The sequence below is a fragment of the Corticium candelabrum genome, chromosome 20 (genome assembly GCF_963422355.1).
Source record: "Corticium candelabrum chromosome 20, ooCorCand1.1, whole genome shotgun sequence".
Taxonomy (NCBI): domain Eukaryota; kingdom Metazoa; phylum Porifera; class Homoscleromorpha; order Homosclerophorida; family Plakinidae; genus Corticium; species Corticium candelabrum.
This window is the reverse complement of record NC_085104.1, coordinates 1,238,878-1,263,315: the sequence shown is the minus strand read 5'-3', so window position 1 is coordinate 1,263,315 and position 24,438 is coordinate 1,238,878. Positions and strand designations below refer to the sequence as shown.

At 39.9% G+C, this 24,438-nt stretch overlaps 5 protein-coding genes across 5 annotated transcripts in view; 3 read left to right on the top strand and 2 right to left on the bottom strand.

Annotated features, from left to right (window-relative positions):
• LOC134195805 (palmitoyl-protein thioesterase ABHD10, mitochondrial-like) overlaps positions 1-613 on the top strand; it is a 2,136-nt gene extending 1,523 nt beyond the window's left edge. Inside the window, exon 2 of the mRNA XM_062664889.1 lies at positions 1-613. This exon is cut by the window's left edge and continues 545 nt beyond it. Within this exon, the coding sequence (XP_062520873.1) occupies positions 1-297 (297 nt within the window). The 3' untranslated portion in view covers positions 298-613.
• Positions 614-860: 247 nt separating this feature from the next.
• Positions 861-2,288, bottom strand: LOC134195501 (glutathione S-transferase 1-like). The gene is made up of 5 exons (XM_062664529.1): positions 2,102-2,288; positions 1,835-1,927; positions 1,658-1,773; positions 1,495-1,599; positions 861-1,254 (listed from the first exon to the last, which is right to left on the bottom strand). The coding sequence occupies exons 1-5, from the start codon at positions 2,232-2,234 to the stop codon at positions 1,084-1,086; spliced, it is 618 nt and encodes a 205-aa protein (XP_062520513.1). The 5' UTR covers positions 2,235-2,288; the 3' UTR covers positions 861-1,083.
• A 1,816-nt stretch (positions 2,289-4,104) lies between these two features.
• On the top strand, positions 4,105-12,909 carry LOC134196038 (uncharacterized). Its single transcript, XM_062665119.1, has 10 exons — positions 4,105-4,302; positions 4,510-4,611; positions 5,194-5,312; positions 5,498-5,608; positions 5,667-5,843; positions 11,043-11,241; positions 11,427-11,528; positions 12,147-12,265; positions 12,454-12,564; positions 12,623-12,909. Exons 1-10 carry the CDS (start codon positions 4,170-4,172, stop codon positions 12,800-12,802), a joined length of 1,353 nt encoding a protein of 450 aa, XP_062521103.1. The 5' UTR covers positions 4,105-4,169; the 3' UTR covers positions 12,803-12,909.
• A 1,464-nt stretch (positions 12,910-14,373) lies between these two features.
• On the top strand, positions 14,374-18,453 carry LOC134195387 (hematopoietic prostaglandin D synthase-like). Its single transcript, XM_062664407.1, has 5 exons — positions 14,374-14,570; positions 17,042-17,140; positions 17,377-17,495; positions 17,584-17,694; positions 18,121-18,453. Exons 1-5 carry the CDS (start codon positions 14,438-14,440, stop codon positions 18,289-18,291), a joined length of 633 nt encoding a protein of 210 aa, XP_062520391.1. The 5' UTR covers positions 14,374-14,437; the 3' UTR covers positions 18,292-18,453.
• Positions 18,454-18,631: 178 nt separating this feature from the next.
• On the bottom strand, positions 18,632-22,010 carry LOC134195492 (uncharacterized). The gene is made up of 3 exons (XM_062664520.1): positions 21,724-22,010; positions 19,978-20,723; positions 18,632-19,201 (listed from the first exon to the last, which is right to left on the bottom strand). The coding sequence occupies exons 1-3, from the start codon at positions 21,755-21,757 to the stop codon at positions 18,809-18,811; spliced, it is 1,173 nt and encodes a 390-aa protein (XP_062520504.1). The 5' UTR covers positions 21,758-22,010; the 3' UTR covers positions 18,632-18,808.
• Positions 22,011-24,438: the final 2,428 nt, after the last annotated feature.

The window sequence follows — 24,438 nt, the reverse complement described above, 5'->3', positions numbered from 1 at the left end:
GACCCAATGCCGTTCACTCAACTTCTGTTTGACGACAGTATGAAGGGAAGGAATCGTGTCATGCTGACCGATTCACTACCGATTCACTGTCCTGTGCGTCTGATCCATGGCAAGAAGGATAACGATATACCTTGGCGTTGGACTGACCAGCTGGCCACCAAGTTGACTCAGAGTGTAGATGTGAAGGTCTGTTATATCGAAGACGGCGAGCATGTCCTATCACGAGACGATGATCTGCGAGTTATGTTTGCAAACATCGAGGAACTTCTACGAATCGGAAAGGTTGGCTACATGTAGTTTCGGTAGTGCATTTTGATACCCTTGCTCACGTCTTGTTGTTTACATTAACATTATCCTTACATGTCTGTAATGCAATTTTCGTATGACTTATGCAGATCGAATTTTGGTTGTGTATCTATGCATGCAGACACTGTGATCAACTGAACGAATTTTTGTATAATTTTATATTTACACTGTGATTTTGACAGTCATAAAGCAGTCATCTTATCAATATGCACCCTGTAATGCAGGGGCGTAGCGTGGCATGGGCTAGACCGAGCTATAGGACCCCATCATGTGTAGGTGTGGTCATAAAAATTGTGGACTGTAAATACGTGTGAGGACCAAAAGCTATATATAGTATATACACCCCCTTTTTCCAGTCTGGATCTGCCACTGATTCTACTGTATCAGCCATCTAAAAACCAATAAAAGTGGGCGTGTCACATAGCATCATGTAGCTCCCCCCAATTTCTAGAGGTCACGCTATGCCCCTGTGTAATGGATATTTATGGGGTGGGAGAGATGGTTGATAAGTGTTTGTGTTTTCGTGATCACGAGCGTTGCATTCACTGTTGATTGGTAGTTACTCGGTTTCCATGGAAATGAATTTTGTAACTAAGTATGAGAATTCACAAACTTGAATGCCATCTGAACAACACAAAAGCAACCCCTGAATGATTTGCATTCTGTTGTTTCGTGTGTTCATCATTAGCACCAACGATCACACAAACATCCTTAAATCAAATCACTGCACTGTAAAGACAAGTAACCGTTTATGTCAATTCTGGTGGCAAATGTAAACTAGAATTCAGTCTTTGGTCGGTCCTCCAGCCATTTTGCCACGTTTGGCAGAGCTTTAACTTTTGCCACTACAGCGACCAACAAAGGTGTCTTGTCTGCAGAAACGGCATCGGGTTTAACTGCAGTCAGTTCATCGAACACATCGAACACAGCAATATCGGCCAGAGTTACCTGTCAAGATGGACATATTTTGGCGTGTGTGTGCATGTGTGTGCACGTGCGTGTGTGTGTGTGTGTGTGTGTGTGTGTGTGTGTGTGTGCGCACATGTGTGTGTGTGTGTGTGTGTGTGTGTGTGTGTGTGTGTGTGTGTGTGTGTGTGTGTGTGTGTGTGTGTGTGTGTGTGTGTGTGTGTGTGTGTGCGTGCATGTGTGTGCCTGGCACGCGCGAACAATGTCTGCTTGAAATCTTGCCTTTTTGCCCACAAACCAGCCAGTTCCATTCTGCTTCAGCAGAGCTTCCAGCTGACCACTAACTTTAGGGATAGTCTCTTCAACGAGCTTCTTCATCAGTTCTGCCTGTGGCACACAACCAATCAATTCAGTAAACAACCAAGAGTGCTATCAAGCAGCCAACCTTCTTGGCTTCATCCTTTGACATGAGAGCGTCATAAATTTTGTCTTGTAGTTCACGTACCACACATACGATCATTTGAACGCTAGCCTTGTCCATATTGCTATCACCATGCAAACCTGTATGTATGCATTAGCATGCTGTGATTATATACACTAATGCGTATAGGTTTGGTCATACCAAATTGAAGGGCAATGAAAGCAGCGATTGCCTTGGATTCGCACAGCTTGGCACCGTCCACCTCGAGTAATGGCAGGCAGCCCAAAGGAGTTGCTGTTAAGGAAACAGATGCATTTGCCAGAATTTCCTTCACACACACACACACACACACACACACACACACACACACACACACACACACACACACACACACACACACACACCACACCACACAAACACAAATAAACCTCTCGCCCCGCCTCCCCACAACAGAAATGAGCAACGCACTTGGCTTCAGAGCCGGCCAATCTGCAGGCTTGATGCGAACGTCTTCAAAAGCCGCACCAGCTTGCGCAAACAAGAGGCGAGCCAACTCAGCGCGTCCACGTCCGTTAAAATACGTAAGCTTGTAGGAAGGCATAACCTCGAGTGTACTCTGATCAATACCACAACGTGTAATGCAGAAAACGGTGTGTAACACGTGTAATAGTGGTGCACTGCAAACCCTCTGATTGGTCGCCTCCACGAGGTGCAAGCTCGCAAAGGTCACCTATTCTCACGTGAAACGTGTAACTTATACGTATTGTATTTTAATTATTCTCTGTTGGAAAAATGAAAGGTCAAGCACGTAGCAACTTATTGGTAATTAATTTAATTAACTAGTTGTATGGTATGCTTAAACTAAGCGCCTCGCGTTGGTGAGTAACACGTCCAACGGAGTTTTCTGACCGTCTACTGAAACGTGAGGAGAAATGTGAGGTTCGTATGTATAGATATATAGGACCACGCCCCTTTCTGTTGTGCGATCCGGATTAGAAGCCTCGCTACGCTCGGCAATAAATCTAATTTTGTTTTATATCTAATTCATTTATAATCAAAAATTAATTATAAAATTAAAATATATATAGAATTTTAAAAATTAAATAAAGAATTTAAAAATTAATTATAAGATTAAAAAAATGAATTACAAAATTTAAAAAATTAATTATAAAATTTTAAAAATTAATTACAAAATTAAAACGTATATAAAATTTTAAAAATTAAATAAAGAATTTAAAATATTAATTATCAAATTAAAACGTATATAGAATTTTAAAAATTAAATAAAGAATTTTAAAAATTAATTATAAAATTAAACTATATAGAGAGAATTTTAAAAATTAAATATAGAATTTAAAAATTAAATATAAAACTTAAAAAAATTAATTATAAAATTAAAAAATAACATAAAAATTAAATATAAAATTTAAAAATTATAAAATTCTGACAAATGAAATCCGACATGTCCTTTACAGATCGCTTTCCAACTATTCTTGGCATACTCTAAAAAATAAATTTAGAATTAAAAAATAATTATAGAATTTAAAAAATTAAATATAAAATTTAAAAAATTAAGTTTGGTTTATACACATATCGTATTTAATAATATATAAAATATAAACATTGCTATTGTAAAATTATAAAAATTATAAAAATATAAAAAATTATATTTTATATTACACCCTAAAAACTAATTAATTAATTAATTAACATACACAGTGTACTTGTTGAAGTCCATGGCCATAGTTTTTGCTGTGTTGTGATGTGTTCGTGAGCGCGTGAGTGCGTGTATCTGCGGCGTAGGAAGCGTGGTGCGGCCTAACGCGCGTTAGAAGGCGTGGTCATGTAGCGTGCGCTACCATACAAAGGTGTGGTTAGTTGTACACGCATGCAGCCTTCGGTCGCACCGACTCGCAGCTCCTAAGGCCCTGCAGCCTTACTTATCACTTATCCAGTTGACCCTTCCACTGTACATGTAGTCCAAAGAAACCGCGCCTACTAAAACGTACATCATGTACACGTAGCCAGCACCATCTGAAAGGCACGTGGCGGTGATCACCATGCATTTAACGGACGCGCCTGTGCGCTGTACAGCGAGCAATCTAGCGCATGTTAAGTTTGCTCGCATTCATGCTAAAATATATTACTTATTTAATCGTTACAACTAACAACGGAAGTTACCGGCAATGAGCAGCTGGCGGAAAGCCACTTTTTGAAAAGTGGGGCGGCCATGGGCGGCCATGGCCGCCTCATGCAGCCGCTACGCTTCCTACGCCACTGTGTATTCTTGCCTGTTGTTTGGCCTACTAATCCTTGAACTAAAACATGATTTACATCTCACGTGTCGATGTCATGCTTAGTCTAAATGCCTGTCACGATGACAGCGATGACTAGCATGACAATTGACCACGCCCTTGTGACCCGTGACATCATCGTCGACCAATCAGAACGCACCCCTCGTGCGCTATAAAACAAACATCTCCACAGCCTTGCGACCACGTGTTCTCAGCGGCTGTTGTGTGTACGTGTACGAAAGATGCCGACCTACAAGTTGACGTATTTTCCTGGTCGTGGCAGGGCCGAGTTGGCTCGCATTCTGTTCAACTACACCGACACGCCGTTCGAAGACATCAGAGTGAAGGGAGAAGAATGGAAGCAACTGAAAGAAAGTGAGCAAGCTGTTCGGAGCGAATTGATTGTCTAGTTTGCAAGCGCGTGTCTCGATCATGCTAATCTCACAATACGTACAGTACGTACTGTACACGCCAGAGTAGCCTCGGAATCTCAGACACATGTAGCGCCAATTAATTAGCGTGATTGGACACGCCCTTGTCTTTTGTTTTGATTTGCGTTAACGTTATTTGCTGCTATTTCAGGTGGGAAGCCACCGTTTGGTTTGTTGCCAATTCTTGAGGTGGACGATGGAACAGTGATCAGTTCCAGTGCAGCCATTGCCTCGTACATTGCTGATGTTACTGGTGAGTTAGTCAATTATGTTGGCAATTCTAGTTGTGAGAACAGTGTGCAGATGTTTACGAGTGTAGATGATTGTTAGTATATCTTGTGTGTATGTTTTTTGTCTGTCCATTTATCTGTACCCTTTCAATGTGTTGAACAAGTGGTATGGTCTAGCGCACGTTAAGTGGGCTTGGTCATACAATCACTAATGCGCACTAACTAGGCCTCATTTTAACAATTTATTAGAACACTAACTTACCAAATAATACGTATGACTCTAAAAATAGAAACCTTTGAATATCGAGCAACTTGATGACCTCAAACATTCGTGTACACAGCACGGTGTATTAGAGCATATATTAGTTATTTAATCACCTACCTTTAAACCGAAAGTATACCCTAATGGATGACTGGCGAAAGACTTTTTTTTAATTAAGAGTGTATGGAAGTATGACACAGCGGAAAGGGTCTGTCTATGCGAGACTATGTATGGCCATACCGGTTACACCACTTCTTACAATCATGTGTGTATTGTATGACCCCATGCAGGTGGTCTCTGTAAATAATTGTTTGAGTGTTTTAAATTTATTTCACTTGTGCAGGACTGACGGCAGACACACCACTAGACAGGGCTAGATCTGTAATGGTGATTGATGTTTTTGGAGATATTTTCAATCCGATGGTCCCCAAATACTTTACAGAAAAAGATCCTGCAAAAAAGGTATATACTTGTGTGCTTGATGACAAACAATGATTACAATTAATAACTTTGTTATAAATATAAATTATATTATTCTAATTAATTAATTAATCTGGAGATAGGAAATAAGGGATTGACAATGAATAATATATTTTAGTTAATTAATTAATGTTTTAATTAATTATTTATTGTAACTTGTGTATCAGGCTGAGCTTTCAAAGGAGTTTGTGGAAAAGACACTACCACCGTGGGTTGACAAGCTCGAGGCCGTCTTGAAACAGAACAGTGGAGGCGATAAATGGTTTGTTGGTTCAAAGGTAAGTGTATGTCTAAGTGTTTCATATCTGGTGATCTAAGACTTTGTGTGTTGTCCAGTTGACTGTTCTTGATATCAGTTTCTTCAACTTTTTTGACTTTATGGGAACACTCTTGAGCAAAGATATCAATGAGCTGCTTCCTAAAGACAAAGTTCCCAAGATGGCAGCTTTGTGGGCTAAAGTCAAGGCGTTACCGAAAATTGCTGCTTACTTGGAGAAGAGGCCACCACCGCCATGAATGCTACTGTAGTCGCGATAGCTTGCAGGAATATGAACGTATCATTGTGCAGGACTAGGTTGTAGCTGGTATTACGTTTATGTAGTGTGATTTGGCTGTTTCTAGATCACTAAACAAAATGAGAGAGTCTAACCTAGGACGCTTACGCAGTCATGACGTCATACACTTTTAGCTCTCGTTTTCCGCAATTCGAAACGTAAGAAAACAATTTAGGGTCTACAGTATTCTCAAGAAACCTAACACTCAACGCAGTAACTACTAAGTTCTTAGGAATAATGATACATGTAGCTGGTAAACTGTGACCTAATTATTGTGTTACTACATACCCACAGCGGGGTGTCCCTATGATTTTGTCCAAGTCTATAATACAAACCATTAGTGATACCACCAGAAATCTTTAATATAAACCATTAGTGATACCACCAGAAATCTTTAATATAAACCATTAGTGATACCACCAGAAATCTTTAATACAAACCATTAGTGATACCACCAGAAATCTTTAATATAAACCATTAGTGATACCACCAGAAATCTTTAATATAAACCATTAGTGATACCACCAGAAATCTTTAATACAAACCATTAGTGATACCACCAGAAATCTTTAATATAAACCATTAGTGATACCACCAGAAATCTTTAATACAAACCATTAGTGATACCACCAGAAATCTTTAATATAAACCATTAGTGATACCACCAGAAATCTTTAATATAAACCATTAGTGATACCACCAGAAATCTTTAATACAAACCATTAGTGATACCACCAGAAATCTTTAATACAAACCATTAGTGATACCACCAGAAATCTTTAATACAAACCATTAGTGATACCACCAGAAATCTTTAATATAAACCATTAGTGATACCACCAGAAATCTTTAATACAAACCATTAGTGATACCACCAGAAATCTTTAATATAAACCATTAGTGATACCACCAGAAATCTTTAATACAAACCATTAGTGATACCACCAGAAATCTTTAATACAAACCATTAGTGATACCACCAGAAATCTTTAATATAAACCATTAGTGATACCACCAGAAATCTTTAATATAAACCATTAGTGATACCACCAGAAATCTTTAATACAAACCATTAGTGATACCACCAGAAATCTTTAATACAAACCATTAGTGATACCACCAGAAATCTTTAATACAAACCATTAGTGATACCACCAGAAATCTTTAATATAAACCATTAGTGATACCACCAGAAATCTTTAATACAAACCATTAGTGATACCACCAGAAATCTTTAATATAAACCATTAGTGATACCACCAGAAATCTTTAATATAAACCATTAGTGATACCACCAGAAATCTTTAATACAAACCATTAGTGATACCACCAGAAATCTTTAATATAAACCATTAGTGATACCACCAGAAATCTTTAATATAAACCATTAGTGATACCACCAGAAATCTTTAATACAAACCATTAGTGATACCACCAGAAATCTTTAATACAAACCATTAGTGATACCACCAGAAATCTTTAATACAAACCATTAGTGATACCACCAGAAATCTTTAATATAAACCATTAGTGATACCACCAGAAATCTTTAATACAAACCATTAGTGATACCACCAGAAATCTTTAATATAAACCATTAGTGATACCACCAGAAATCTTTAATATAAACCATTAGTGATACCACCAGAAATCTTTAATACAAACCATTAGTGATACCACCAGAAATCTTTAATACAAACCATTAGTGATACCACCAGAAATCTTTAATACAAACCATTAGTGATACCACCAGAAATCTTTAATATAAACCATTAGTGATACCACCAGAAATCTTTAATACAAACCATTAGTGATACCACCAGAAATCTTTAATATAAACCATTAGTGATACCACCAGAAATCTTTAATATAAACCATTAGTGATACCACCAGAAATCTTTAATACAAACCATTAGTGATACCACCAGAAATCTTTAATATAAACCATTAGTGATACCACCAGAAATCTTTAATATAAACCATTAGTGATACCACCAGAAATCTTTAATACAAACCATTAGTGATACCACCAGAAATCTTTAATACAAACCATTAGTGATACCACCAGAAATCTTTAATACAAACCATTAGTGATACCACCAGAAATCTTTAATATAAACCATTAGTGATACCACCAGAAATCTTTAATACAAACCATTAGTGATACCACCAGAAATCTTTAATATAAACCATTAGTGATACCACCAGAAATCTTTAATATAAACCATTAGTGATACCACCAGAAATCTTTAATACAAACCATTAGTGATACCACCAGAAATCTTTAATATAAACCATTAGTGATACCACCAGAAATCTTTAATATAAACCATTAGTGATACCACCAGAAATCTTTAATACAAACCATTAGTGATACCACCAGAAATCTTTAATACAAACCATTAGTGATACCACCAGAAATCTTTAATATAAACCATTAGTGATACCACCAGAAATCTTTAATATAAACCATTAGTGATACCACCAGAAATCTTTAATACAAACCATTAGTGATACCACCAGAAATCTTTAATATAAACCATTAGTGATACCACCAGAAATCTTTAATATAAACCATTAGTGATACCACCAGAAATCTTTAATACAAACCATTAGTGATACCACCAGAAATCTTTAATATAAACCATTAGTGATACCACCAGAAATCTTTAATACAAACCATTAGTGATACCACCAGAAATCTTTAATATAAACCATTAGTGATACCACCAGAAATCTTTAATATAAACCATTAGTGATACCACCAGAAATCTTTAATATAAACCATTAGTGATACCACCAGAAATCTTTAATACAAACCATTAGTGATACCACCAGAAATCTTTAATACAAACCATTAGTGATACCACCAGAAATCTTTAATACAAACCATTAGTGATACCACCAGAAATCTTTAATATAAACCATTAGTGATACCACCAGAAATCTTTAATACAAACCATTAGTGATACCACCAGAAATCTTTAATATAAACCATTAGTGATACCACCAGAAATCTTTAATATAAACCATTAGTGATACCACCAGAAATCTTTAATACAAACCATTAGTGATACCACCAGAAATCTTTAATATAAACCATTAGTGATACCACCAGAAATCTTTAATATAAACCATTAGTGATACCACCAGAAATCTTTAATACAAACCATTAGTGATACCACCAGAAATCTTTAATACAAACCATTAGTGATACCACCAGAAATCTTTAATACAAACCATTAGTGATACCACCAGAAATCTTTAATATAAACCATTAGTGATACCACCAGAAATCTTTAATACAAACCATTAGTGATACCACCAGAAATCTTTAATATAAACCATTAGTGATACCACCAGAAATCTTTAATATAAACCATTAGTGATACCACCAGAAATCTTTAATACAAACCATTAGTGATACCACCAGAAATCTTTAATATAAACCATTAGTGATACCACCAGAAATCTTTAATATAAACCATTAGTGATACCACCAGAAATCTTTAATACAAACCATTAGTGATACCACCAGAAATCTTTAATACAAACCATTAGTGATACCACCAGAAATCTTTAATATAAACCATTAGTGATACCACCAGAAATCTTTAATATAAACCATTAGTGATACCACCAGAAATCTTTAATACAAACCATTAGTGATACCACCAGAAATCTTTAATATAAACCATTAGTGATACCACCAGAAATCTTTAATACAAACCATTAGTGATACCACCAGAAATCTTTAATATAAACCATTAGTGATACCACCAGAAATCTTTAATATAAACCATTAGTGATACCACCAGAAATCTTTAATACAAACCATTAGTGATACCACCAGAAATCTTTAATATAAACCATTAGTGATACCACCAGAAATCTTTAATATAAACCATTAGTGATACCACCAGAAATCTTTAATACAAACCATTAGTGATACCACCAGAAATCTTTAATACAAACCATTAGTGATACCACCAGAAATCTTTAATATAAACCATTAGTGATACCACCAGAAATCTTTAATATAAACCATTAGTGATACCACCAGAAATCTTTAATACAAACCATTAGTGATACCACCAGAAATCTTTAATATAAACCATTAGTGATACCACCAGAAATCTTTAATATAAACCATTAGTGATACCACCAGAAATCTTTAATACAAACCATTAGTGATACCACCAGAAATCTTTAATATAAACCATTAGTGATACCACCAGAAATCTTTAATACAAACCATTAGTGATACCACCAGAAATCTTTAATATAAACCATTAGTGATACCACCAGAAATCTTTAATATAAACCATTAGTGATACCACCAGAAATCTTTAATATAAACCATTAGTGATACCACCAGAAATCTTTAATACAAACCATTAGTGATACCACCAGAAATCTTTAATATAAACCATTAGTGATACCACCAGAAATCTTTAATACAAACCATTAGTGATACCACCAGAAATCTTTAATATAAACCATTAGTGATACCACCAGAAATCTTTAATACAAACCATTAGTGATACCACCAGAAATCTTTAATATAAACCATTAGTGATACCACCAGAAATCTTTAATACAAACCATTAGTGATACCACCAGAAATCTTTAATATAAACCATTAGTGATACCACCAGAAATCTTTAATACAAACCATTAGTGATACCACCAGAAATCTTTAATACAAACCATTAGTGATACCACCAGAAATCTTTAATACAAACCATTAGTGATACCACCAGAAATCTTTAATACAAACCATTAGTGATACCACCAGAAATCTTTAATACAAACCATTAGTGATACCACCAGAAATCTTTAATACAAACCATTAGTGATACCACCAGAAATCTTAGAATGAGCAGGCAGCTAAAGCTAAACAGTTGAACTGTTTATTTAATATTACATCTAGAGTACGTATACCTTTATATAACAAATCATAGTGAATATTGTAGCATGTCACGGGCGACTACCGTGTATTGTTCTAGACGTAAATTCACTGCATGTTCCATGACACGAGCAACAGAGTTCTTCATTCAGTTGAAAGTTTCCCGACTGACCGGCCGTATAACAGTTGACCACGCCCCGTGACATCATTGTCGACCAATCAGAACGCATCCCTCGTGCGCTATAATAACACAAACATTCCACAGCCTTGCGACAACGTGTTCTCAACGGCTGTTGTGTGTACGTGTACGGAAAGATGCCAACCTACAAGTTGACGTATTTTCCTACTCGTGGCAGGGCCGAGTTGGCTCGCATTCTGTTCAACTACACCGACACGCCGTTCGAAGACATCAGAGTGACGGGAGAAGAATGGAAGCAACTGAAAGCAAGTGAGCAGGCTGTTCGGAGCGAATTGATTGTCTAGTTTGAAAGCGCGTGTCTCGATCATGCAACACAGTCCTGCTAGAGTAGCCTCGGAATCCCAGACGCGTGTAGCGCCAATTGAGATAGCGTGATTGGACACGACCTAGTCTTTTGTTTTGATTTGAGTTAACGTTATTTGCTGCTATTTCAGGTGGGAAGCCACCGTTTGGTTTGTTGCCTATTCTTGAGGTGGACGATGGAACGGTGATCAGTTCCAGTGCGGCCATTGCCTCGTACATTGCTGATGTTACTGGTGAGTTAATCAATTATGTTGGCAATTTTAGTTGTGAGAACAGTGTGCAGATGATTAAGAGTGTAGATGATTTGCATATCTGTGTATGTTTTTGTCTGTCCATATATCTGTACCCTTTCAATATTAATGTGTTGAGCAAATGTAGAGTGGTATGGTCTGGCGCAAGTTAAGTGGGCGTGGTCATACAATCACTAATGCTCGCTAACTAGGCCTCATTTTAACAATTTATTAGTACACCAACTTACCAAATAGTCTTAGTCGCTCCTCACTAACACCAATGACTCTAAAAATGGAAACCTTTGAATATTGAGCAACTTGATGACCTCAAATATTTGTGTACGCAGCATGGTGTATTAGAGCATATATTAATTATTTAATTGCCTACTTCTAAACTGGAAGTATACGCTAATGGATGACTGGCAAAAGTCTTTTTTTATTAAGAGTGTATGGAAGTATGACACAGCGGAAAGGGTCTGGCTACGCGAGACTATGTACGGCAATGGTCGTACCAGTTACACTACTTTCTACAATCATGTGTTTATTGTATGACTGTCACTCCATGCAGGTGGTCTCTGTGAATAGTTGCTTGAGTGTTTTGAATTTATTTTACTTGTGCAGGACTGTTGGCCGACACACCACTAGACAGGGCTAGATCTGCAATGGTGACTGATGTTCTTGGAGATATTATCAATGCGTTCATTCCAAAATACTTTTCACAACAAGATCCTGAAAAAAAGGTATATGTTTGTGTGCTTGATGACAAACAATACTTACAATTAATGAATATAAATTATATTATTCTAGTTAATTAATTAATTTGGAGAAAGGAAATAAAAGATTTACAATGAATAATATATTTTAAAATAGATTTTTAGTTAATTAATCAATATTTTTGAATAATTAATTATTGTAACTTGTGTATCAGGCTGAGGTTGGAAAGGAGTTTGTGGAAGAGACACTACCACTGTGGCTTGACAAACTCGAGGCTGTCTTGAAACAGAACAGTGGAGGTGATAAATGGTTTGTTGGTTCAAAGGTAAGTGTATGCCTAAGTGTGTCATACCTGGTGATCTAAGACTTTGTGTGTCATCCAGTTGACTATCATTGATATCAGTTTCTTCAACTTTTTTGACTCTGTGGGAACACTCTTGAGCAAAGATATCAATGAGATGCTTCCTAAAGACAAAGTTCCCAAGATGGCAGCTTTGTTTGCTAAAGTCAAGGCGTTACCGAATATTGCTGCTTATTTGGAGAAGAGGCCACCACCGCCATGAATGCTACTGTAGTCGCAATAGCTTGCAGGAATATGAACGTATCATTGTGCAGGACTAGGTTGTAGCTGGTATTACATTTAATGTAGTGTGTTTTGGCTTTTTCTGGATCTGCAAGATTAGAAAACTTTAAAAAAATGATTGACGTTAACGCGGTGCGTCCCGCGTACGCAATGTATGTCAAATAAATAGAGAGCTGCCACTCTCCCGTCTACCCGTATTTGGCATCAAATCTCCCGCATTCTGACCATTGGTGGGCGTGCCTGTTCTGTGTAATTATCTAACCATACACTTACCCTTAATTAATTAACTAAGTTACTGATCATGTGATATCCAGATATCAATGTCTATGTGGCAGCCCCCCTCTCCATCCGGTTCTTTCATACATACTTGGTCACAATCAGAGTCTCTGGGTCACAGCATTGACATAGGAGGAGTCGGTCAGGCAATCCGTCTGGAAGTGGAAAGGGGGAGGGGCTGGCTATCCTAGTGCCAAGGAGTTGTAGATTGCGCATGCTGGAAAAGCGATCGAAGAAGGCCACAAAACAATAGAATCTAGAACATCCCAACTAGCAGCGAGAATGTGTACATACCTCGTTCTTATATTTAGCCTTATATTTACTAACAGGCAGTAGTACGTACAAGTTCTGTGTATTACATTTGTTGCTTTGCTTATTTAAGTGTACTATATATATATATATATATATATATATATATATATATATATATATATATATATATATATATATATATATATTATTTAACACTTATTACGATATAAAATTTATTGATATTAATGCTATTGTAGGCGTGTCAAGATTTGTTAGACTCCCGCATTCTCCCGCATTTTTTCCTGCAAACTCACGCTTTTTGATCCACGGCGAGGATTGACAATCCGGGAATGACGAAGGCGGGGAGAGACTGGCTCGAGTCTAACCCCGTAGACCTAGAGACTACTTGAGCTTGAGTAATTAAACTACCTCTGAATCATGTCTAACGAAAGCTGTTACATACATGTATAAACAGGTTTAATTAATTTACGCTAATGAAAACGCGCTAAATCTTCTAATTAGACATCCCTAGCTAGAAAAGGCGTACAGGCCATATAAGACATGTACACCCTACGTATATGTTGCGCGCTTTTGCGCTCCTAAAAACTTACCAAACTAGAATTTTAAAAACTTTTTCTCTGAAAAAATAAAAAGATGTAGGGGTTGTATAGAAAGTAGAGACAAGATCTATAGATAATATGAACCAAAGCCAGACATCATTAGTGAATCCTTCCAACCCCCACATTCCCTATAGCTATTGGTTCATATTATCTATAGATCTTGTTTCTGTTACTTTTTATACAATCCCTACATCTATTTATTTTTCAAAGAAAAAGTTCATAGTATTCTATGTATTATGCAAAAAGCGCACCTACAGTACATGTACTAGTAGTGTATTATGTACTAATCTAGGCAAAAGGCGCACCAGGCAAACGCAAAGCCGTGGCCTTCAGTTATGTTATCTAGAAGTTTGCCAACGTCACGACGCTAATCGCTACCCAATCAGATTCGGGCTCATGTTGCGCGCGACATACCTGTCTCCCGGCGATTGCTACCAAGTCACACGCAGCTCTGTAACTGAGTCGACATGCCAAGCTACAAGTTGACCTACTTTCCCGTCCGCGGTCGAGCCGAGTTGGCGCGCATCATATTCCACTACACCAAAACGCCGTTTGAAGACATCAGAGTGAAGGGAGAAGAATGGCAGGCGTTGAAGAAAAGTAAGCAGACGATTGACATAATATCTAAATGTAATTGCGTGCAACATGTGCTGGGGGTTGCGTTTCGAGCGACGCGTAGTGTTGCAACACAATCCGCGCTGCTAATTGCTGGTGATAATGACCACTAGGGGCTGTTCTTACTTTTCCTCAAGTTAAGTGACGTAGCGTGCGCTATGAGGGAGGGGATTGAGACTGCAGTACGCGTTTGTGTTGGTAAAAAGTGACGACGAGCATGTAGACTCAAATTATGGTCTGAGGTCGCAGGGCTGCAGGTGGTCCTCCATGTGGAAGCCGCGCGTGGGTGTGGCATTGTATGCATTTGGTGCCTGGAATGCAGACGCCAGATGTTGGTGTATTCACCAGAATGTATAGCCAAGTAGCCATAGAGAGAAGAAAGAGAGTAAGTACTACACGCATACATGCAAAAAATTAAGTTGCCGTAGGCATGATGGTGGGCCTACCCAGTCCTCTGCGACCAGCTCCAATATTTTAATATTAATCTGACAAAGCAAAGACAACAGGGGAAAGTGGTACAAGAAACTTCAGTGTTGGAGTCTCCAGGAGTCGAAGGGCAGTTTTTGGAGGTCATCGCCATGGTAACAACAGGCTTGAATAGGCTCAATATAGAGAAGGCTTTGCGCAGCTGTACACCATGAATCACTAATCCTAGGAAATCACTACAGCTGGAAGACATGCTATACAAATTTGCTTGTAGTGTTAGATGTATCTAATAATTAATGATGATGGTTTGATGATGATGACATGGACAAAGCAGAACCTGTGCATAGAATGGTATATAGTGAGTAAGACTTGCACAATATCAGACCCACTCTCTTGTCCTAGATTGCCAAGTACATACTGGGGCAGGAGCTGCAACAAGCATGCAAGCAACTAGGATGCAGTGGTTTGTCAGAGACTGACTGATGGGCTTTCATTCTGGCCATAAAGTACACCACAGTACTACACTGCTGTAATCCCACGACCAAAAAGAACGACAGAAATCTTGTTGTCTTTGTCATCGTATCATAACAGAGCATAATCCAAGACCATAGACCATAATACATGGATCAACGCCGAGGCATATAACCTTAAGTTAGAGTAGGATTATTTGATGGCAGACTGTACACGCCATGTCACAGTATTGTCATCGAGCTTTGTGGGTTTTCTTTGGTAACAGTAGTGCCACCTACTGTCCCACCACACCCTGGTGGTACTTAGCCTCACCCCAGATGCATGCTGCTGCAAGTCCACGACTGCTCATTTGTCAGAAAACATTTATTCAGTAGCATGGTTTTCTGCTTATATTGAAGCTGGCCCTCATATCTGAGGGTCAATCGTTACACTGCCACCTGTGGACGTGCTCGGTAGCATGCAGCTTTACCCTGATATCTAATAATACCCTATAGCAAATACACACATTTTGTTCAATAGTTCTAACATTGTGTTTCTAATACTCACTTGTCTTATCAATATTTTTTTCCATATGCTCTCCAGAGAGTTAGGATTCGAGTTGATAGAGCATACACTTTGTATGCTTGTGAAATGATGAAAATTGTGAACATGTACTGTACCTTGAGTTACACTACCCCTGGGTACTGTACCCCTAGTTACTGTACCCCTAGTTACTGTACCCCTGGTTACTGTACCCTAGTGTTACTGTACCCTAGGTACTGTACTCTCTAGGTACTGTACCCCTTGTGTACTGTACCCCTTGTGTACTGTACCCCTTGTGTACTGTATCCCTAGGTACTGTACCCCTAGTTACTGTACCCCTAGTTACTGTACCCTAGGTACTGTACCCCCTAGGTACTGTACCCCTAGGTACTGTACCCCCTAAGTACTGTACCCCCTAAGTACTGTACCCCCTAAGTACTGTACCCTCTAAGTACTGTACCCCCTAGATACTGTACCCCTAGGTACTGTACTCCCTAGGTACAGTACTCCTAGTTACTGTACCCCTAGTTAATGTACTCTAGGTACTGTACCCCCTAGGTACTGTACCCTTAGGTACTGTATCCGTAGTTACTGTATCCTAGGTACTGTACTCTCTAGGTACTGTAGCCCTTATGTACTGTACCCCTGGGTACTGTACCCCTAGTTACTGTACTTCTAGTTACTGTACTCCTAGTTTATGTACCCTAGGTACTGTACCCCCTAGGTACTTCACCCCTAGTTATGTACCCCTAGTTACTGTACCCTAGTTACTGTACCCCTAGTTACTGTACCCTAGTTACTGTACCCCTAGTTACTGTACCCCTAGTTACTGTACTCCCAGGTATTGTACTGATGATTTTGACTAATACATAATTTACTAATACCACAATTGAATTATACCGTGTGTTGTATCATAGTGTGCTGCGTGCATGGACAGATTACATTTGGACTGTGAAACCTGAGCGGGATATTGATTTTTTAATATTTTTCTATTTAATTTATTTGATTTGTGTGTAGTCTTGTTTGACATTTTCTAGGTGGAAAACCTCCATTTGGCTTTTTGCCTATTCTTGAGGTGGATGGGACAGTTATTAGTTCATCATCCGCTATTGTATTGTACATTTCTGAAGTGACTGGTAAGTGCATTTACTGTGTGTGTGTGTGTGTGTGTGTGTGTGTGTGTGTGTGTGTGTGTGTGTGTGTGTGTGTGTGTGTGCGTGTACTTTGTGTGTGTGCGTGCGTGTACTTTGTGTGTGTGTGTGTGTGTGTGTGTGTGTGTGTGTACTTGGGAGTTTGCTCTACAATGTTATGCGTTTACAGTATCATCACTGTATGATAGAGAACAATAATGTACTTATTTCTGTCTGTACAGGACTGGTGGGTGATACGCTACTGGACAAAGCCAGAGGAGTTATGGTCATGGATGCAATTGGAGACCTCTTGAACCCCTTTCTTCCAAAATTTTTTCAAGAACAAGACCCATCAAAAAAGGTGACAATGTGCTGTGTGTGTGTGTGTGTGTGTGTGTGTGTGTGTGTGTGTGTGTGTGTGTGTTTATGGGATTTTTGTTAACTTGCAGGCTGAATTGGCAAAAGAATTTTGCGAGAAAACCCTCTCTCCTTGGATCGAAAAACTAAACGTTCTGTACAAACAGAATGGCCAAGGCGATGCTTGGTTTGTTGGCTCAAAGGTACACCATACATACTGATAGCGTATATACACTACAAATATTTATTTTGACAGACAGACAGATAGATAGACAGACAGACAGACAGACAGACAGACAAACAAACATATGCATATCTACTAAACAAGACCAAACACAGACAGACGAGATGGTTGAGTAGCTAGACAGACAGACAAACAAACAGAAAGTCTTTAGAACAGCCAACGTACAGCAGGATAACAAACTTTAGTTGACACAAACTTTCCCAAGGATGAAGAGACACCTGGTGGACAAAATGGCCAACATTATAACTCGCAATTTACATTAAATTTTATTAGTCAATTAAGTTTATGGTTGCCATAGTATCTCAAATACTCTATAAACATGTTTGAATTCAGTTTTTCTGTTACCGTCGATGCATCATGCATTTATGTGTCGTCTTTCTTGAAGCTGACGTACGTTGACTTGGGCATTTTCAACCTGTTCGACTTTCTATCAACAATGTTCAAGAAGGATGCAAACGAGCTGCTTGGTGCTCATCCTAAGTTGCTCGCTCTGTGCAAGAGAGTCAAAGAATTGCCCAAAGTTGCTGCATACCTGGAAAGCAGGCCACCAATGTAATGCAGTTGTGGGATGTTTTAGTTGATTGGTTGACGTATGCAGCGACTTTTGGAATTGGTGTTTCATGTTTTGCTGTCGTTTTTGTTGTAGCATGATGTGTACTGTCGTGAGTGTGTACACTGATATGCAATGGCTCTTGATTTTGATATGTTTGGTATCTGACATATTGGTCATGTTATGGGGATCTGTGGGAGTGTACGTTCATGGTTGTACTTACTGGTGTGTGTGTGTGTGTGTGTGTGTGTGTGTGTGTGTGTGTGTGTGTGTGTGTGTGTGTGTTGTGCACGTCATTGTGTGGGAGAGTGAGTGATTGCACACCTTGTATCCCGCATATCGACTCCATCCATCCAATCTAATATAATCACCTAATTCCTAAAGCCATGCATCACGTCACTTTGTCTCTTACCAAATTTAGAGTAATAACCAACCATCCACACATACCAAGCCACAGCCCCACCACAATAAAAACTACAGCTAAAAATCACGACTCATACTTGCATATACCAACTACCTGTAACTATATGTGAGTTGACTCCATCGACGATAAGTCTGGGTCTACTACTTCCTTGGCATAATGATTGCTACTGTTGTTTTGCATACTGTTTTTCTTCTCAACAACTTGTCTTCCATTCGCTCGTTCGTCTCCTCTTCGTGAGTGTTTACCCAGTGAGCCTCCGCGTCTGCTCTCTTCTCGATCGAGGAAAACTCGGTCGTTCACGAAGTGAGCACCCGTGTTGCGGGGGGAGTCTGTATTGTAGTAAACGGCCGTCACCTCATACATGGCTGCTTTGAGACGCTGCCGTCTGTGGCACCAGTAGTAGATAGACATGGCGATGACGATGACGATGATGATAATCGCAATGGGGGCTATGATGACGATGATGTTTACGCCACTGCCACTGCTGCTCGACTATAGGACAGAAACAATGTTTAATGTTATGAAACAGCATGGTTATGCTGGATGGAGAGACATGGTGGACAAACAAGTGGACATGAAGGTAGAGAGGCAGGCCAGTGGACGAACAGACAGACAGACAAATGGACATAGACAGACAGACAAAAGGATGGGCAGACAGCCAAACGGATGGACAGACAGACAGAAAAAAAGGACTGACAGACAAGATGGACAGAGCCAAACGGATGGACAGACAAACAGATAGACAGAGAGACCAGACAGACAGAGAGACAAAAGGATGGACAGACAGCCAAACAGATGGACAGACAGACAGACAGACAAAAGGATGGACAGACAGATAAAAGAGAGACCACACAGACAGACAGACAGACAAACAATGGATGGATGGATGGCCAGACAGACAAGATGGACAGACAGAGGGACAGAGCCAAATGGATGGACAGACAAACAGACGGACAAAGGATAGACAGAGAGACCAGACAGACAGACAGACAGACAAAAGGATGGACAGACAGCCAAACGGATGGGGAGACAGACAGATGGACAGCCAGCCAAACGGATGGACAGACAGATGGACAGCCAGCCAAACGGATGGACAGACAGATGGACAGACAGACAACAGACAGACAGACAAACAATGGATGGACAGACAGACAGATGGACACATAGACAGACAGGCAGACAGATGGACACATAGACAGACAGACAGACAACACACGAAATGACCATGAGACACGGAGAGCCAAATGACAAACAACACAATACATTACATCTTTCGGAGTCAACAATGTGGGTAGAGCTCTTGATGATGTCACAGCTGTTGATGATGTCACAGCTGTTGATGATGTCACAGCAGGAGGTCTCACAACTTCCGTCAATACAGGCGTAGGACTCAACAACTGCATGGTCACTCTACTCGGCGTCAACACAAACACCGATGACGAGGTAAATGCAACAGTCGACGACAATACCGACGAACTAGAAGGTGACGCCTGCATCTGCACGGTTGATGACATAGTTGCTGTACTCGTCGCCGTAAACAACACAGACAAACTCGCAGACAAACTGACGGTCGCCAATGTGTTCACCGTTGGCATAGAAGTCTTAAACGTGAGAGACGTCGGTACTACTGTTGACGTCCTGTGTGAACTGGAGCTTGACATGTCGGCCACAGTCGACATGCTCGTGGCTTTAGTTGACGTGTGCGTCGAAGAGAGAACGAGATGTGACGTCGGGTATAGAGAAGTCGTCGCTGGCGTATTCAGTTGTTCAATCGATGACGCAGTAACAGTCAGAGATGAGCACAGTTGAAAGGCATTCATGGTAGCACAAGTTGAGATATTGTTGTCCTGTTGGCATGTAATACACCCAAAGTTGATATTACAGTGGACACTACTCTTCGTGTTATTGCATGGACACTCGAAGCAGTCGTCCATGACGCAGGTGCACGTGTCATCTCCGTTAGTTTGCACAATGAACGTGCCGAATACAACGACGAAAGTAAGAACAGCAAAGCCTGTAAGAAGTCAAATACGTTAGTGTGTAACTTGGTGTTTGCAAAGGCAGACAAACAGATGGACAGACAGACAGACAGACAGACAGAGACACACAGATGGGCAGAAAGACAGATGTGCCCTTTTACAGAGAGGCAAACAAACCGACCCCAACCTTTCTTCCTTTCCCTATACACCCAATTTCACTCATTCAGAGAACTACAGCATACAACTACCCACATCCTTCTTAACACACTCTAACCTCACACCAACTACTACGAACACTAAAGACATCCCAACCAAACGACAAGAAGTCGGTGTATACCAACCAACTCAGTTACTGCATTTCAATCAAAACAGGAAAGCACAAACAACACTTTTCCTCACTCAAGTCACTCAACGATCACACAAGACCACCAAACGATGACGCAACTCATATATACCTGGTGTGTCCAAGCTTAATCACGCATTTACCTTATTAATTACGCCCGGGTGTTGTGCGCATGCGCTAAGGTTACAGTAGCGCTTCTCTACAGTTTGTAAACACACAACCCATTAGTACCCTAGAGAAAGTATTCAACAGACAAATACTAACAATCTGGGCAATAAAAATACTAGCCAATCTGGACAGCAAACAAACCATGATGTGAATGAAACTCCAAGAAATTCTCAAGCATCAACAAAAACAGCTCGTTTATTCACTACAATCGACTCAGTCACAGCTCACTAAGCAGCCGCAGTCGTCTGACAATCAGGAATCCTCAAGATGTCCATCCTGTCTACCCTCACACAAAGAGAGAACTCATCGCATACCAGAGCGGCCTACGCCGTTTGCATAAGCGTCAGCGAGGGGTTTCGCATTAGTACGTGACGATGAATGCACACCGCACGCTCCAAACGCCAACAAAAGCGCACAACAACACCTCACTGACACTTGGCGCGCAATGAGGCGTTATGACAACGGGGATGTAGAATTCATTCATGACAGGTTTTTTTCTAGATACCAAGCGCGCTATGTCTTACCCTGTCGCTCTCTTCGCTCTCTATCTGCCCGCATTCTCGTTTCGCTGTCTCTACGGATGTTTGTGACACGCCGGTGTCACCGAACGGGCATTCCAATCGACGTGATTCGTTGCTCTCGTTTGTGTTGCGGTGGCGGACGTTGTGAAAATTTCGCTGCGACGTTTAGATGTGTTGCGATGGGTTGGAGAGACGATGAAATCGGTGAAGACGACGAGAGAGGGTGGAACAGCAGCGAAGACGGCTCTACACTAGACAGCTGGATTAGCGGGTGTGAAATATCTTACATATCAAAGTTTAACGCACGTTACATGGGCGTTACACCTACACATGTGTGCAAATGTGAGTTAATTAATTAACGCGCGTTAAACGACATACTTTTAATAATATTTGCATTTTACCAATAGCCGAGTTACAGCTGCATCTAAACTCATTCTACGGTGGGGACAAGGTCTTAGCTAACTGTACCTTTACATTTAGGAGTGTCATGTTGAGTTTTGCAACTTGCTTCTGTTGTAATTATTAAATTTAACTAAAATAATATAAATGTAATTGCAAACTCTACTTCTTTGCAGTGTTGAAATCTTCAGAAGTGTTATTAAATTTTTCGTAATTTATATGCTTGTGGCAATGCCAAACAATTAATTATGTTATTGGTGTACGCTTGGCGCATACCAATACGCATCTGGATAAAAGTGCGTTTACGAATTAGAGCAACTGGTGGAATGTAGGGTACACCCTAAGGCGCGGCATAGTGCTTGTGTAACCGGATGTTATGTTGTCACAGGAGGCAATTAACATCTACGTTTCAGAGCATATGGTGTCAATGACAAATTACGTAACTATTTTGTTACGTGAAAGTGTACATATAAACGTGTTGCCTCTGGCTGCCTCGCTGGCTTGAAACGCGGTTTGCTTCATGATGCAATGATATACTAAGAATTGTACTTTTGCTATAACCCATGACAACAGACCTGGACGTTTCTATGCGCTCACTGGTTGTATGTGTCAGTTGCCTCTTCTAGGAACAGCTATAATAATATGTACCAGATACATACACTCATTCCCTTCTGGCTCAGAGAAGCGTCTGGAAACCACGAGAACTTGACTAATTTGACCATATCAGAACCAAACTGACTAGCCATTTAGTGCATTCTTGAGCATTGATGACATCACTATGAGGACTTTGACCTTCCTGCTTCCTCTGACCTACAGTTATGCTGCCAGCACAACACAGGGATTGCTGGGTTTGCGATGGAAAACATCAAGCGCCTTGTAGAGAACTTCTAGCGAACGTTACGGTGGAAAAGTGGGAAAACTGCGTGAGGCACGTACGTGAGACGGTGGAAGCATTACAGGGCAATATACAGTGTGTTAGACGACGTTGTAGAGATGGTCATTGAAGTTGGTCCTGAATCAGAAGATTCCTCGTCGTCTGAAACTGAAAGTTCCAAGGATGATCACGAAGACTAGAAACGGATCCTAGACGCACTCTTTCCTAGCTAACTGACACCCCAACTGGGAAATTTACTGTGTTGGGTTACTGTTAACAGCCTGCTAGCTATAACAATTATGTACTTAGCTTTATACAATTAACCCTAATCCCGCCTTAGTCCTGCCTTTTCCACCCCCTAACTTTTTAAATTACAGGAAATTGGCTCTACGTCTCTCTAGCCCAATGGTGAGTGTAATTAGATCGGGCAAGTGAATAGCCTCGGTTCCAGACGCTTTCCCGTACGTACTGCACGTGACAGGTATATATATATATATATGGGGTCAAAAGTAGGAGGAGCGAGCGGGAGAGCGTCTGGGCGCACTTGCACTGTAGACGAGTTCAGGGGCAGAAAAGCTATTAAACATGAAACGCTCCGCACCAATAGAAACTTCCCGCTCGCTCCGAGCAGTGGTTTTGATTGGTCTACGACAGGAACAATACCACTTAGTTTACGGTTACAATTCTAGACATGCTAAGTAACGTTGTTAGACACACAGGTAAGCTAGTATAGAGATAGTGCGTGCGGGGGCGGGGAGTAGGCGTTCCCTGTAGTACCCGTATTTGCCGCCATTTTAGGGGGCAAGCTCCTGTCCTCCGCAGGTATCTCTCTTTGCGACGGCGGCTTGTACAACATTTCAAGGACGCTCGACTGTGTGTTAGATAGTACGGCGACAGTATACTAATTGCGAAAGATTTAAACCAAATTTTATCAGTGAATTCGCGAGTTTGCCGTGATTTCTTAGTCTGATGGTCGAGTGTGATAAAGCTAATTCCTAGAATAGAGATTATGGAACAGAAGTCTACAAGTCTCTCCGCTGAATTGCAGAAGCGATACAAGGAGAAAGTTGTACCTGCGGGCCTAAAAACAGGTAGAACGGAGGCTCAACTGTGGACGGAGGAACCAGAAGTCATTCCCAACATGAATTGGAGTAACATGATGTTGTATATGATTGTATGCTGTTAGGTGTATTAAACCTTCTCTTGAGATGAACAAATCTCTCTCTACTGGAAGTGCTCGTAGCGACATAACCCATCCTTGCAGATGGTACAGTACCCAGTCAGGGTTAGTTGAGTCATACACAAAGGATGGCTTTCCTATTTGTTCAGAGTAGCATAGATTACTCTTTTATTATAAAACAAACTAGAAATGACAGCTCTACCAGACAGAAAGTACTCAGAGCAAACACGCAAACGCTGCGACGGCTTCAAGTCCTTTCTGTCTA

Coding starts and splice junctions, on each gene's coding strand:
- LOC134196038 (XM_062665119.1), top strand. CDS start 4,170: ATGCCGACCTACAAGTTGACGTATTTTCCTGGTCGTGGCAGGGCCGAG. Junction 5,609..5,666: donor AATGGTTTGTTGGTTCAAAG/GTAAGTGTATGT, acceptor TGTGTTGTCCAG/TTGACTGTTCTTGATATCAG. Junction 5,844..11,042: donor AGAAGAGGCCACCACCGCCA/TGAATGCTACTG, acceptor GCGCTATAATAA/CACAAACATTCCACAGCCTT.
- LOC134195492 (XM_062664520.1), bottom strand. CDS start 21,757: ATGCGGGCAGATAGAGAGCGAAGAGAGCGACAGG. Junction 20,724..21,723: donor AGAGCGAAGAGAGCGACAGG/GTAAGACATAGC, acceptor GACTTCTTACAG/GCTTTGCTGTTCTTACTTTC. Junction 19,202..19,977: donor CATTGTTGACTCCGAAAGAT/GTAATGTATTGT, acceptor TCTGTCCTATAG/TCGAGCAGCAGTGGCAGTGG.
- LOC134195387 (XM_062664407.1), top strand. CDS start 14,438: ATGCCAAGCTACAAGTTGACCTACTTTCCCGTCCGCGGTCGAGCCGAG. Junction 14,571..17,041: donor ATGGCAGGCGTTGAAGAAAA/GTAAGCAGACGA, acceptor GACATTTTCTAG/GTGGAAAACCTCCATTTGGC. Junction 17,695..18,120: donor CTTGGTTTGTTGGCTCAAAG/GTACACCATACA, acceptor TCTTTCTTGAAG/CTGACGTACGTTGACTTGGG.
- LOC134195501 (XM_062664529.1), bottom strand. CDS start 2,234: ATGCCTTCCTACAAGCTTACGTATTTTAACGGACGTGGACGCGCTGAG. Junction 1,774..1,834: donor TTTCATTGCCCTTCAATTTG/GTATGACCAAAC, acceptor GCATACATACAG/GTTTGCATGGTGATAGCAAT. Junction 1,255..1,494: donor GCTGGTTTGTGGGCAAAAAG/GCAAGATTTCAA, acceptor CCATCTTGACAG/GTAACTCTGGCCGATATTGC.